General features: G+C 35.2%; 1 protein-coding gene and 1 long non-coding RNA gene across 5 annotated transcripts; both read right to left on the reverse strand.

Moving 5' to 3' along the window:
• Window positions 1–1306: 1306 nt before the first annotated feature.
• Window positions 1307–9891, reverse strand: LOC102694758 (cytochrome P450 2J2-like). Of its 4 annotated transcripts, XM_069194227.1 has the most exons (10): window positions 9383–9891; window positions 8087–8151; window positions 7618–7780; window positions 5950–6099; window positions 5180–5340; window positions 4425–4601; window positions 3014–3155; window positions 2408–2595; window positions 2102–2243; window positions 1307–1818 (listed from the first exon to the last, which is right to left on the reverse strand). In XM_069194227.1, exons 1-10 carry the CDS (start codon window positions 9459–9461, stop codon window positions 1643–1645), a joined length of 1443 nt encoding a protein of 480 aa, XP_069050328.1. In that variant the 5' UTR covers window positions 9462–9891; the 3' UTR covers window positions 1307–1642. The 4 variants fall into 4 exon arrangements, with proteins under 4 accessions (XP_069050328.1, XP_069050329.1, XP_015211233.2 ...); XM_069194228.1 differs by lacking the exon at window positions 9383–9891 and having other exon boundaries at window positions 1307–1744; window positions 8087–8354; XM_015355747.2 differs by lacking the exon at window positions 9383–9891 and having other exon boundaries at window positions 1307–1723; window positions 8087–8353.
• A 2753-nt stretch (window positions 9892–12644) lies between these two features.
• Window positions 12645–15250, reverse strand: LOC107078411 (uncharacterized). Its single transcript, XR_011190335.1, has 3 exons — window positions 15184–15250; window positions 14656–14766; window positions 12645–12791 (listed from the first exon to the last, which is right to left on the reverse strand). It is a non-coding gene; the product is annotated as an uncharacterized lncRNA (long non-coding RNA).
• Between the last annotated feature and the right edge of the window lie 258 nt (window positions 15251–15508).

Below are 15508 nucleotides of genomic sequence, written 5' to 3' on the forward strand. Positions count from 1 at the left end.
TCGTTAAAGACTTTGATGGCGACAGCTCAAACATGAGAGGTTGAGCTTTATTAGCAGCATTTTGAATGGCTTTATCTGTAGGTCAACCATTCTATTCAAGAATTGTTTAGGTGCATTACATCAACCTCATCTAAAAATGAGGTTTTTACCAGTAGGCTTGCTACAAAAAACTACTAAAATTAAGTGTTTTAAGGGATTAGAAGGGGAGGGGGGATAATCCAAAGAAATTCTATGCAGAGTATCAGGAATAAAATACCAGAAATAGAAAAGACTGTGTTAATAGATGACTATGGTGCAATTGAAATCACTGAAACATGGTTAACAGACTGTGATGGTCATTAATACAACAATATACATGCAATAGGAGAGACAGGAAACATTTAAAAGAGTGGTTATCATGGGAGCACTGAATTGTACTCAGATTTAGAAGAAAAAACACCTGCTGTATTTTATTAGTTGAAAATGAAATGGTAGAAATTGCTAAAACTTTCTCAGTGCAATAGATGGATTTCCAACACTGAACTAGTTTTTTTCACATTAAGTTAGAGAGAAGAAAACAGATGTGAAAGTATGATTAGACTACTGTGAAAAGTAAAAGCTACAACAACACACAACAAGAAAATTCCAATACAAATAAAATGGGTTGTTTTATTGTGACTTTAAAATCTTTCTTATTTTTCATGACATACACCTTCGTATACAGTATCTTCATTTTGACCTTGGTCACAGTAACAAAAAAAAACAGTTGGGATATTTGTGTCACAAAGTAGTAATCTTTTGCCTTGCTTTATCAAATGATCACATGGTTGAGAGTGAATGAACTTTAAAGCAGTTTTTGCTAGTAGTGAAAATAACTAATAAAAATAATACTGTAGTTTGATTTGTCAAAGCCTAACAAACCACAAACTGTATATTTCAAATTAAAAAATAGGTTTTGAAAAGTACAATATTCTTTCTCTTTTGTTTGCATTTTCACTAAAGATGTAGTACAAAGTAAACCTCCAGAACAGAGATTTAAAAATGAAATGTTGTTCAAAGATTTGAAATGTTTTTTTACCAATCTGAATATATGTATAATAATCATATGCACCAAAATGTCTCCATAATGCTACTCTGCCTAACTCAAAAATCATTTCTCTCAGTACTGAACATGTAAAAATGTCTTGTGATGGTACAAGGAAACATGTTTGTATGTATCGTATTTAAATACAACTCATCCACAGTGCAGTGTCTGTCTACGCTGAAATGTTTTTGGGGTCAACCATTGGATCAACATGGGTCACACTGAATTAATAATGACAAAACATTTAATTCAGAAGATACATATTTATTAATTTGCATGGAAATATTATAGCAATTAAATGTAAGAGGTTGTAACTACACATGCAACATTGCAAGACAAATAATTCTGTATATTCATGTTCTAATTATTCATTTACTACAAAAACTAAGAATTCAGTAAGTATGTCTAAATAGTGCTTTTCATAAAACATTTTTAAAGATCCCTAATGATTGAAAGATTTACATTTAGAAAGTAGCACAAAAACATGAGCTGTCTTCTATTTAATTAGGCTCCATATTTTATGTTTTTCCATTTAGATTGGTTCCCAGATGTTGTCCTCCAGACGAATAATTAATTGACTTATCGAGGGATGGCACATATTTTAAAGGGTCGTGGAGACAGAGTGAATCCCATTTGAGCCTCCAAACTGACATCTACCCCCTGAGGAGCACAGAAGGTGAACTGTTGCAGAAATGAAGTGAAGAACATAAACAGCTCCATCCGAGCTAGCTGCTCCCCCAGACACACCCTCTTTCCTGTTAAGAACCATTAGATAATATTTTAGACAATTTGACTAGTCTTTATTGTGAAGGATGTATGGACCTATGAGAGTAAACCTGAAAAGAATATAAGTCTATGTGGGATTTCACATGACATTATGAAACAGAGGGTTGAGTATTATTTAATTTAATCTTACATTTAAAAGAGTTACTGAACTATAAAAAAATATTCACTGCCTAAAAGTCAAGTGGAATGGGATAAGCAAGAAGCAAGAAGACTGCATATGATAAAAAAACAACAGGGAAGGAAGCACATTACCTGCTGAAAATGGAAGAAAAGCATCTCTTTTCCGAAATTTTCCATAGGAGTCCAGGAAGTGCTTGGGATTAAATGTGTCGGGTGTTTCCCACTCATTTTTGTCAAAAAGCACTGAGGATATATTGGTTATCACTGCTGTACCCTATGGAAATATAGAGTATAGTAGCAGTGATAAGAAAGAAAATAGAAAAAGCACTTACTAAAAAGTTTAATCAAAATGATGTCAGCTTCATACAAAACTGATAGGAGAAACACCTCAAACGGGACATTAGATGCAAGCCTCTATTGTTTTATTTTTTCTCTCACCTTAGAAATAAAATAACCTCCCAGTGTAGTGTCTTTAGTAGTCATCCTGGGCACATTCAGGGGAACAATATTGCCCATCCTCTGGACCTCATGGATCACAGCATCAGTGTAGGGAAGATGCACTCTGTCTGCCATTGAAGGTTGCCGTTCCTTTCCGATCACTCTGTCTATCTCAGCCTGGACCTTCTCTTTGAATGCAATACAAATGAAGAATGTTAATATACGGTATAAAACAAGAAACAGGAACCCAGTCTGTCTTCCCAAGTCTTTGACAAAAATAGGTTTCTTTTTTTCAAGATATTGCATTATTTTAATATACTAATGTTTGGTAATATTAGTAATGTGACTTTACCAAAAAGTAACAGCTTTACCAAAAAAGTCTTCACCAAAAAAGGATCATGCAGACTGGAATAGTTTTCTAGAGTTTTTTTATGATTATGAAGTCTGCAGAATTGACCAAAAAACCCAATAACCTCATAGTTTACTACATACATGGTCCGTTTCTTAATATTGATTTGTGTGCCTGCAAAAGTGTTTTGCAATATTTATGTAGGTGGATGAACAGTTTTCCATAATATAGTATTGGGGACTCAAAGGAACTCGTACTTTGAATTTCTGGGTATTTGACCATGTAGAGGAGGCTCCAGCGCAGAGTTGTCGCAGAGGTCTCTGTCCCCGCTTCTAACAGGTCCAGAGTACATATGGCCAGATTTGTCTCATGGAATCCTGCTGGAATGTCATCCTTTTTCTGCAAGATACAATAATTACCTTAGGACAACATCTCTTTATTTTCAAACTGATTTTTGCAGGGAGCTAATCTGCCTACTGCTAGCAAAATTATATTACATTAAATAACTTCATTCAAAAACCTTTTCACCTCTTGATTAAATATTTCAACAAAGAGCAACTAATTACATTTTCCTCATGTTTAATAAAAGTTCTGTAAATATCTCATTTCAGTCAATACTGGGATCCTGCTAAAAGTGGGGATACCTAAAGTGCATATAACTATCATCAATGATTTTTACAAACCAATGAAATAAGATCTTAGGGTTACATACTGTATGTCATATTAAAAAAACAATAATCTCAAAATCTAAACATAGCATTCACTAACTTTGACAGAAAACTAGATGTTTTATAATGATGATGATGAAGATGATGAGTTCATGATGCTTTGACTTTTCTGTAGCTGTGGATTGGTGTACCTTAAGTTTGTGTTGGACGAACCGTTCCTTTAGGTTTAATTTAGCAACTTCAGGTGCCAGATTAAACATTGATATGAGTTCTATTTATACAATTTTTAAGAATGTGCTTTGGCTGGTGATCATGAATGGGAAGGGAGGCACTATATTATATTTATGTAGGTGTGATGGAGGTGGAAAAGGTTGAGAAACGGTATCCTACAGCACTAGGACAATGGCATTTGGGATGTCATGTACTGTACATACAGTAGGTTACCAAAACTGAGTCCTACTTGTAAAATGGAAGTGTCATGCTCGAGTGACTGCTGATCAGTCCCGCATGCACATGCAGCACAGCACACCATCCAGCTCTGTTAGACGATATTCAGACAGACTTTCATTTCACATCTTCTAGTTAGTTTATTATTTGTTTAATGATTTCATGATCAGTTCCATTTCCTCAGGGCAACTGTGTGCTCACTACCTTGTCGCTGTGCTTCTCCTGTTCCTAGCTGCTACCGCTTTTCAGACCCAAGTGTTAGGTTTGTTTTGTGTGCCTTTAATTTTTGTTACTTTGTTGTTTTGTGGTGCTCTCCGCCTCACCGCTGCATGAGACCTGCTTGTGAGCTCTCAGTCAGACACGGCTGTTTTTCATCTTGCTGCATATAAGGAACATCTACTGTAATGCTAGTGGCAGTACTGTGCACCATACAGTCAAGCCAATTTACACCATTGGCCATGGCTACATTGGTGTCAGGCACTCTGTCTGAGGTCTGATGGTGCCTGTTCTAATACTTTAGGGCTCTTTACATGTATAAATTATCCTTTCATACCTTTTCCATCTCTTCAAAGTAGGTATCAATGAAATCACGAGAATTGGAGGGGTCCCAGTTCTTCCTGTGATTTTCGATCTCTTCCTTCAGGAAGGCTTTGACTTTCTTATAGTTTGAAAAAACAGTCTGGTGAGGTCCAGGTAAAAACTTCATTATACTGGGGCAGACATTGTAGAGCTGATGAAAAAAAGATGAATAGATATATTGTAGCTATAATAATATATAGATATCTTATATATATTTTGACCCTTATGAAAGTTTTCTATTGTGTTTTTGCACTTTGACCTTGCCTTTCTTAAGCATTTTAAACTTTTACCAAGCTGACAAAAGTGATGTTTGTGTCTCCATTTTTTAGTGTATTTAGTGTAGTGTATTCCTGCATGAGAGTATGATACTGAAATGTAGTGATTTTATGATATACAGTATATACATTATCCTTTCATTTGCAAACTGATATCAGTTTATATGTGCTCAGAAAACAGGTGTTTGTCCTTAGTTTTACAATCTTTCAGCACTGAGCTCTTGAATGAGCAGCAGCAAAAATTGTTTGGCACCCATAAAAATGAGTTTTTGTTCATTTTGTGTAAAGCTGCACCTACTTTCTTTTTTCGTAGTAGTAATTGAAATTTTGACACATCATTTGAGAGGTAGTATGACAAAAGGCATGCTTTTGCATTTCAAAGTCCTAATTTTAAAGTGGTAAGCATGTGGGTCTAGTGCTATTTATTTGATTTCCTTTGATATTCTTGTCATACCTGGGCTCTTAATGAGCCTATCAGGAGGAAACTCTCATCAGTCCTTCGCAGAATACCTTGAAACCTTGGGTCATTGTACTCAAAACGGTGCCCAAACACCATAGAGCATATGACATTGGAAATGGCGCTGTTCAATAAGAAGTGGGGGTCAAAAGGTCTTCCTAAACAACAACAGAAACGAACCATTCAGAACTATAGAAAGCATTTCATAACAGTCATTACCAGAATAAAATCAAAATACATAAAGTTGAGAAAGACACTACTAATAATACTGATTTAAAATCACCCTCGTTACTGAAGACTCAGTACACATTTTTAAAAACAATCCCAATTTCTGCAAAATTATGTTTCTTAAGTAAGATATAAAATGGATTGCTAGAAAAACCTGTTTTTTATATATGTATAATCCTTTCATTTATATATCATATTCAAATATAATATTTGTATATCCTTTTCATATTTTTGTTTTTAGAAGTACTGGTAGGGAGAACAGAAATAGAAACATACATTTTCAGAAATAGATATTGACTCAATTACTTTTGTGTACTTTATCCTAACAAAATATTATATGCTTTATTGCTTATTTATCACCGATTCTGTAGATTCATAGTGATTAGTGTTTGACACATACTTAAGACATATATCTTTATTAAAAACACTTAAACACAACCCCTCATTGAGAAAGGCATATAATATAACATGACGTGTACACACTTATATTGTACAGTATGTATTCCCCATGTCAAAAGATGCTTCATTGTTATATTTACCATGCTCTTCCTTGAAGGCCTTGTAAAGGAATCTGTTCTCCTCAAGGATGAACGACTCCAGAGTATTCTTGCCCATGCCAAAGTTCTTTAAGGTTGTAAGGGCAAACCTTCTATGTTTTTTCCATTGGTACCCGTTGCTTAACGCCAGGCCTAAGCATCAAAAAACAGTTTATTTAAGAACAAACTGTTCACTGAAAAGAGTATGCACTTAATTAACTGTGTTGTTTGTGTACAGAGGCATAATCCAAAACCCTTTTTTCCTGGACCTGAGGACTGTACTGTACTGTAGTGTAGTGTAGATTTTTAGGGTGGAACACCCTTCGCACAGTTCTTTGGAAACAATAATGTCACAGAAGTGGATGTAAAGGACAATGCTATTAAAATAAAGAGCAATTCAGACTTAATACAGTAGATAAATACATTCATACATTTTATTCATACTTTATATAAGTTATAAGTAAGTTTACATTTGAAATAATACAAATGACTTTTCTATTTACGAAGTTGGCATGACAATAGTAATGTTAATTACAGGAGTATTCAATTATTCTTTACAAACCACTGTGTAAGTAAGTACTGGCGACTATCACATACTGTACAAGGGAAAATAACTTTTGGAAGTTTTGGAGTTTGGAGAACTTTTGGAGTTTCTTTTGGAACTTACACCTTTGAGTGCTGATTTGAGGTTTTTTTCCCCAGAAGCACCAAAAAAAGAGAAAGCACTATTATAAGGATTATAGTTTTTTTTCTTTCGGATCCAGCTCTTTTTGTTTGTTATTTTAAAAAGGTTGTATTATTGGTGACTTTCTAAAAAAGTAAATTACCAATGATTACATTTTTTAACATATTGCAAATTTCATTTAAAGTTTTTTAAAGATTACCTAGTTAAAAACACCCCCATTTTCTTTACAGCACAATATTGGGAATTATTTCTTCAAAACCAATGTTGAGATGACATTGATTCGATGAGCAAAATAAATCAATGCCTATCTGTGGCTGTCAAAGTTATTTCAGTGCTTATTCAATGATAGTTTGTTATCTGGATCTATTTTCATAAAATATACCGAATTAATCATTAGTTCTAAGGGAGGTCACAAAAATCTTAGCAATGACAGAAAGACTCTGAGAGAGGTTCAGACCTCAGTTCAGTATTATTATGAAGTAAAAGTAAAATGATTTTATGAAAAGTACAGCACGTCTGTAGAATTGTGCGGCCACAAAAACTTCAGAACATAAAATTTAAACTAATGAAACTACCATATATTTTTTACTTACAAGCCCAGAAAATGTGTTTTTTATATCCTGCTTTGATCTCTAATCATGATATTCTTCTTGACCTTACAGTTTTCCATAATAAGCAACATTATGAATTTACAATGAACTACAGTTACCAAAACAGAAAGACAGGCTGAATAACCTCTCTTGTTTATCTTACTTATTGTTTTGGAACAACTCCTATTCTCATATTATTTTAGTTCTTTGTGACCCCTTAACTACAGTATGTTTTATTTACTTAATTTGAGTTGCTTTATCTTATTGAAGTCCTTTTATGCTGTAAATTATTTGAACAAAGCAATAATTTTACTTGTATTATAGAACCCGAGTTATGTGGATAGGTAGACAAAAAGTCTTGCTATTTTTCATAGTTTGAAATGAAAATATCCTTACCGAGGCCTTGGTAGACTTTGTCAAACAAAGGAACTACAGGGCGGTCTGCAAAATTTTCTCCTTGGTTTACTAGAGCTTCCTTGACCATTTTGTAACCGGACACAAAAACTGTATTTTCTCTTCCCCTCCACAAACTGAAGACAGGGCCATATTTTTCAGCAAGCTAGAGAATATATTTAAAAACCCTTTATTCAATTTATGGAATCTAACGTACAATGAAACAGGTTTTCATATACAGTACAGTATATAGTATATAATGAAACATTCATATAACACAGTGAAGTACATACAAAGTAAACAGAGTAGACTGAAATAATTATTTGAAGAGGAATTTAAACTACAGAGTTATGAAACACATGACAAAATTTAGGACTTTTTTTAGAATGTTTCACAATTGAGGCACAAAGTGTTTAAAATAAGCAAATCTTGAAAATTTAAACCTTTCAGTTTACTTGATTACTGATCTTACCTTATCAATTTCACTGATGTCCACAGCAGTGAAAACATTTCCCAGCAAGGGAAAAGGCTTGGGACCTGGAGGAAAATTCTTTAAATTATTATTTGTCATGATGTCAATAATCAACAGAAACACAAAGAGGAAGAGAATGCAGCTTTTTATATCCAGATATTCCAGCAAGGAATACAGCAGCATTGTCACTGTGATACTTCAAACTCTCTTCAAAGCAAGCAGAAATGGAAAGAAGGCCAGAGTGCTGCACTGACTGGGTTTTGCACCACCTACAGTAGCAACATGAATTTAAAGAAGTGTCAGTGAAAGAAAGTAAGAGACCTGTTTTTGCATGTTCATTAGCATGAAAAACCATAAGGCACAAACAAAAGTTATGGAATAATGCAACAAAGTTATGTTACATAAGATTTCTATGGAACGGAATATTAGCTTTTAAGAGCAAAGTACTATATAAGATCTGTGTCTTGAGTACTATTTATTTATATTGATTATTTTGTACCTCTAAACAAATTCCTTTTAGCCTTGTTGTTGAAATGACTTATAAAAACATGAGAACATACTGTATAACCTAAGATTAAAACTAACATCATAACCTAATTAAGATCTTTAAAAAATAAATAGCAGTTATTTATTGGTTTAGAACTGCAATGGTACTTCATTAACTAATCTGTCATCACCCAGATTAGAATCAATAAACAAAACTGTTACTTGGTATGCATACAGTATATGAAAGAAATAGTTTTTCTGTAAATTAGTAAACTGTCAAACATACAAAAAATTGGGTTAGGGAATTCATCAGAGGGCAGCGATGATTCATAGACGTAATTAAACTTACAATGATCAAAATCACACTACAACAAGTTAATACCAAAAGTCAAAGTAAGATTTATTTGACATAATATGGTTTGTCTCAAGTCACTATGTAATAAATCACACAGAGTAGCAGTATTTTAAATGTTATTTTCAAATACACAGGGAGCCAGTGCAATACAGCTAAAACAGGTGATATAAACTGTATTTTAGTTTGGATTAAATTCCAAGCAGGTGAGTTCTAGACACCTGCTAGACACTAGTTATTTGGAACATGTATGGATACACCATCACGCACCACATCACAATAATCAAGCCACAATACATACATGAAATGTTACAAAGATGAAAAAACAACACCTTCACTGTCACGCCCTCTGCAGCCAGAGGGCGCTCCTACTCTGTCCTGTCCCTTGTTTCCTGTGCTTTGCTCTCCTTCTGGTGTCTCTCTCTCTGGGGCTATATATTTCCGGGTCATTCATTCACCTTCGCTCAGCATTGATGTTCGGATGTCCAAAGATCCGCCTAGCACCAGGTCGCCGCTCCATCCGTGGCCTGAGGGCATAGGTTTCTATATGGCACTCCAGAACTCTTCGCACTGCTGAGCCCGGGCTAACTCCCCGTTCTGCCACTTCGCACAGGGTCTTTTTCCACTCTCCTGCCATTCCACGGCTTGTCCCTTCCAACATCCGTGACATTCACAACACTGTAAATGTGTACTCCAAATACAGGTTATTTTGACCCAATCCCTAACCTGATACCAGGACCATCAATAGCCAAAATGGCTGATTACAAACACAGCAGGTGTGTGTAACTATAAATCTCGATGTCATCATTGTAGAAATGAAAGCTTATACAATACTACTGGACCTGTACTAAGAACCGGACTTAGTTCAGCATATAGGTAAAACCTATAAATTGAATAAATTGTTTTCTATTAGACAGATAACATTGAAGTCTTTAAAAGAAGTTATGGAAATACCAACAACCTCTCTAATCTATAAAGAAAGATGTTAGTAACCCTGGCAATAGCAGTTTAATTACTATGTATTGATCAGAACCCAAAATGAAAAAGATAAGGATATATTATAGGAAAGATAGCTAGGTTATCAAAGAGTATGGTAATTAAGGTAGATTTAAAATGCAAACACTTATTTTTACACACACAGAAATGATTGGTGTCAATTAAGGATCTTTCAGCATCATGAGTTTTACCTTTCAACTATGTTTTCAGCAATGTATGCATTTATTAAAAAATGATTAATGATTACTGATTAGAACAAAAACATGTGATGCTTACTACATTGACCTGTTTTTAACAAGTAGGCCAAGTAGGTAGCTGCGTCAGCATGCTCAGGCTGAAAAGGAACAAGTAAATGTTTATTCCATGCTGAAAAGGTCTATAGAGCCTTCTTCATCTTGAGAATTGATTGCCATGACATCAGCTTCATCAGAACTATAAATTGGAATGTTGTAAAATAAACACATTCTTTTTAAAAATCATTAATAATAATAATAAAAATAATAATAATAATAATAATAATAATAATAATAATAATAATAATAAATAATACTAACATTTTATTAATAACACTTACACTATATAGCACTTTTTTGGACACTCCATTCAAAGCACTTTACAGGTAATGGAGCCTCCACCACCACCTGGATGATGCAGTCGCAGTGCGCCAGTGCGCTCATCAAACATCAGCTATCAGTGGGGAAAAGAACAGTGATGAAGCCAATTCATACTGTGGATGTGGATTATTACGAGGTCGTGATTGATAAAGGCCAAAGGGAAATTTGGCCAGGGCGCCGGGATAACACCCCTACATCATGTATTTCACTTATTACGCTACATATTTCAGTTTTTGTTTTCAGTGACCTCCTAATGTTGTATCTTTATTGGCCATTCTCGGTGCATTCAGGGGAACAGTGTTGCCATATCGCTGGGTTTCATGGATCACAGCATCAGTGTAGGGAAGATGCACTCTGTCTACCATGGAGGGCTGCCGTTCCTTTCCAATCACTCTGTCTGTCTCGGCCTGGACCTTCTCTGAGGTGCATGAGGCAAAGTATGGAAAAAGAGTTTTCATCATTTCATCAGAGTTAGCCAGCAGCCATATCACCCAGCAACTCACAACTGGCAACCCACTGAAGCTAAGCAGGTGTGAGCCTGGTCAGTACCTGGATGGGAGACCTCCTGGGAAAAACTAAGGTTGCTGCTGGAAGAGGTGTTAGTGGGGCCAGCAGGGGGCGCTCACCCTGTGGTCCACGTGGGTCCTAATGCCCCAGTATAGTGATGGGGACACTATACTGTAATCAGGTGCCGTCCTTCGGATGAGATGTAAAACCGAGGTCCTGACTCTCTGTGGTCATTAAAAATCCCAGGGCGTTTCTCGAAAAGAGTAGGGGTATAACCCCGATGTCCTGGACAAATTTCCCATTGGCCCTAACCAATCATGGCCTCCTAATCATCCCCATCTATGAATTGGCTTCATTACTCTGCTCTCCTCCCCACTGATAGCTGATGTGTGGTGAGCGTTCTGGCGCACTATGGCTGCCGTCACATCATCCAGGTGGATGCTGCACATTGGTGGTGGTGGAGGGGAGACCCCATTACCTGTAAAGCGCTTTGAGTGGAGTGTCCAGAAAAGCGCTATATAAGTATAAGCAATTATTATTATTATTATTATCATATAAATTCTAAAAAATACTAAAACCTGTCCTGAGGTACTTTCCAAAAAAAAGATGCAGTATATTCAACAGAATAATGTAATTAATCTATTACAAAAAGAAACAAATTCCAGCTAAAACATTTATTTAATATTATATTATTCTTTGTTTGTGCTGATTAATGCATGCCTTTTGGTTCATATTCACTTTCACGTGCTTGAGGGCTGATGTGCTGTAGGTACAACTGGCTTGATGTACAGTATTTAGGAGCTCACTGTGCTTACTCACTCTGTATGTCTGGGTATTTGATCATGTAGAGGAGAGCCAAGCGTAGAGAGGTGGTGGTGGTCTCAGTCCCAGCTATAAAGAGGTCCTCATGGAATCCTGCTGCTGCATTCTTTGTAGTCTGACAGGTAAAATTATACATCCCTATCAATTTACATTTGTGGCAATTAGTGGCCTGTACAGGATATACGAGTCTACCCTGATACAGAATTAAAATTTATTAAATGATTCAGTTTCATACACAGTATTAATGATCGGCTCTTTGATCATTATTATGGGTCTTCTGCCCTGTACTGTCACGCCTGACATCCCTCCCTAGAGGGTGCTCCACTACTCCTGTTATTGTTCCTGTCATTAAGCTCCCCAGGTGTACCTTCTTAGGTGTATTATTTAAAGACTAGCTCCTCCAGTCCTCAGGGCTCATCATTAGGGTAAGGATGTCACGAGGCCTGCCTAGTACCAGGAAACCCTACATCCGTCTCCTAAGGGCATTGGCCTCATCTCCGACACCTCCCACTTCTTAAGCCCGGGGTCTGGAGGATCTCGCCCCGTCACATTTTAAACTGTTATCACTGTAATGAAACCGGTGTCCAAAAACCAAAATGCAGATGATATTGGAAATGGCACAGTTCAGAAGGAGATGAGGATTAAAAGGTTTGCCTTTAAAACATAAACAGGTTTAAAAACATAAAATGGGGTTATTATTGGAGTCTGTCCATTGTTCTAATTCAAGTGAACAGTACAGAATGTAATTAATTAAAATAGTTTAAATTCAAGTCATTCCCTTGTTCTTCCTCTATAGCCTCTTGAAGAAATCTAGTCTCATTGGAAATGACTGACTCCAAAGACTTCCTACCCAGTCCAAAGTTTCTCAGAGTGGAAAGAATAATTCTTCTCTGCTTTTTCCACTGGTATCCATTGTTTGAGAACAAGCCTGTAGGATAGTAACAAATGACTGTTTGAATTTAAATGAAACACAACAAAGTAGTTACTTCATATAACAATGAAAATAAAAGGTATTGTAGAATACACAAATACACAAAAGGTATTGTAACAAAAACAATAACACTTGTTTAGTTAGGAGAAGTTCTCTTTAAACTCAAGCCTTACAAATAAAAATATTTTAAGACAGAACTGTCAAGGTAAATCAGTCAGACCTCCCAGCTTCAGCCTGCCCTGCTCTGTGGTTGTAGTGAGGCAAGAACTGGGAATCAGGAAACTGCATGGTAAAAGATTTGAAGCCCATTGTTGGCAGCTTGTTTGATACTATATACAGTAAATACAGTATATCTAGTTTAAATTTCAGATTCCTACAATAAAATTGCAAATACAATCTATTTACATTTAGAAACCCTGTTAGTCAAGATATTGACTTTTTAACTTTTGTTACTCACATCTAATATTGAACAACATTAGTACATTGAGCTGTTCAGTGTGACTACATTTTATTAATTAAAACCTAAGTATTTTTATTCACAATGCATTTATCTATTTAGCAGATTACTGTAAAGATCAAATTACTGCAAGAGGAGGAATCAATGTTTTATGTGTTGTATAAATACCAATTAAATGATCCCCAAGGCTAAAAAGGCAGAGCTCTGGTGTAAAATGTCACATTAGATATCTGTAACAAAAGTTGTTATGTACTGTATATTGTAAAATATATCTTACATTTCATATACTGTATAATGTACAGGGTAACAGGTTAGAAGAGAAACCAGAACACAAACGATATTGATAGGTACAGTATATCAAAAATTGAAAATACAACAAAAGCCTCTTACCAAATCCACCATACACTCTGTCACCAAGTGTACCACTACATACAGTACAGTGAGTATAACTGGGTCGTAGTGAGAGCAGGGGTGGTGGGATCAGTCTGCACAGCAAATACGATAGAACATTCGAAATATGGTTTAACAGTGAAATTGTTTATAAAGTTAAAGCTTTGTGCAAATTTAGAGAATGGTTTGGTGTTACAGTCTCATGTCTTTTAAACTTAAACTAAATGTGAAACAAATTAGGGCCTGGCTAGCATTGAGATGATAGTAAAAAGCAAATGTGAGTTATTTGAGATAGAAAGATTACATTCTTGGCCTTATTTTAAAGACATAGATTTAAATTAATAAGTGTAGAGTGCTACAAGTAGTAAAAATAATGTTCTTTAATAAATTATTTGTTGGCCATTCCTTTTCAAAACGGCTACATGGTTGACTTTATACTCAACCTAATCTTTGACTAACGTACCATTTGACACGGTATTATTTAATTATGAAAGTTGATGCAAAAATTATAAGCATAAACCTCAAAAGGAGCTGTCAATTGTGTATTACTACACAATTGGTCACAAAATGTTTCTTATTTAATTTTGTCAGTTATTATTTAATTTAGCCAATTCCTTTAACCCAGGTTTCTTACTTTCAAATACAGTTACTGAATTGTAAAAACTCATTACAATCCAAAAAGCAGGTGGCAATGCATGACTGAGAAGATTAAATCGCCAGCTAAAATTGGAAGAAAAGTTTGTTTTTTTCTGAAACTTTCCATCAGAGTACATAAAGTGTCAGAGATTAAATACATTGAGGACAGGGCTGCAACCTCTGAAACTTGCTTATGACAAAAATCACTTACAATGATAAAACAACACTTAGGACTGTTCCCAAAAGGACAAATAAAAAGTGAAAATGTTTATTTGTGTTGCCTTAAAAACATTTTTTCGATGTCAGCTTTGGAAGAAAATACCCCTTCCCTGATGATGTACTTTGAATTTTAAAATTAATTTTGAAAAATAGACATACAGTTTATGAAATTCCATTCCAAAAAGACCATTTCTGCCTCTTTCTCCAATTTTGCTGGGCAGGCATCTCCTGAATTTTCTTTGTGGCACCTCTGAATTTTCTTTGTGGTTGCTGTACAAAAAAGAGTAAAAAAATAAGTTGGATTATATAAGTAATTGCATTAAAGTTCCCCTATTCCATAGATACATTATTAACCTGAATGATCTCAGATTCTGTGATGCCAAATAAAATAAATGATCAAACTTAATGATTAAGTTTAATAGATTAAAAGTGATCTGCATGGTCATCTGGGAGACCTAAATACATCAGGCTCTACTGAATATAGAAAGCTCACCACCTAACAGGAAGAAACAGTGTGAAGTTGCTGAATTCACTCAGACACAAATGTGCACCAACCTGCAGTAAGGTATATATGCAATTTGTTGTAATACAGGCATTAGCAATGTTAAATTGATGAGAGCAATATGTACCATTTCTTTGTATTTACCAACTACACACAAGGAAAGTTAAGAGAAAAGACACACTTACCATTGCCAAAATCTTGTCAAAATAATAATTGCCTACAAAATAGACATTGTTACACTTCAAGAGAAAAAGGCAAATAACTAAGCTTCAAGGCACAGGATACTGATACTAGACATATTATCTTGCCTTCTGTAAATCATTGTCTGCTTACATTCTGGAAGCGAGTTAAATTGGTCAAACTTATTAAAGGATTAGACCCTGGGCCTGAACAGTCCCAGTCCTTACAGATTTATAGATATTACCAGTTACTGATGAAATAGTACATTAATCTTGATGAAATAAGGAAATAAACAACTAAGTGCTGAGTTGGAATGAAAACTGGAAGAAA

Source organism: Lepisosteus oculatus, chromosome 9 (assembly GCF_040954835.1).
Source record: "Lepisosteus oculatus isolate fLepOcu1 chromosome 9, fLepOcu1.hap2, whole genome shotgun sequence".
NCBI lineage: Eukaryota > Metazoa > Chordata > Actinopteri > Semionotiformes > Lepisosteidae > Lepisosteus > Lepisosteus oculatus.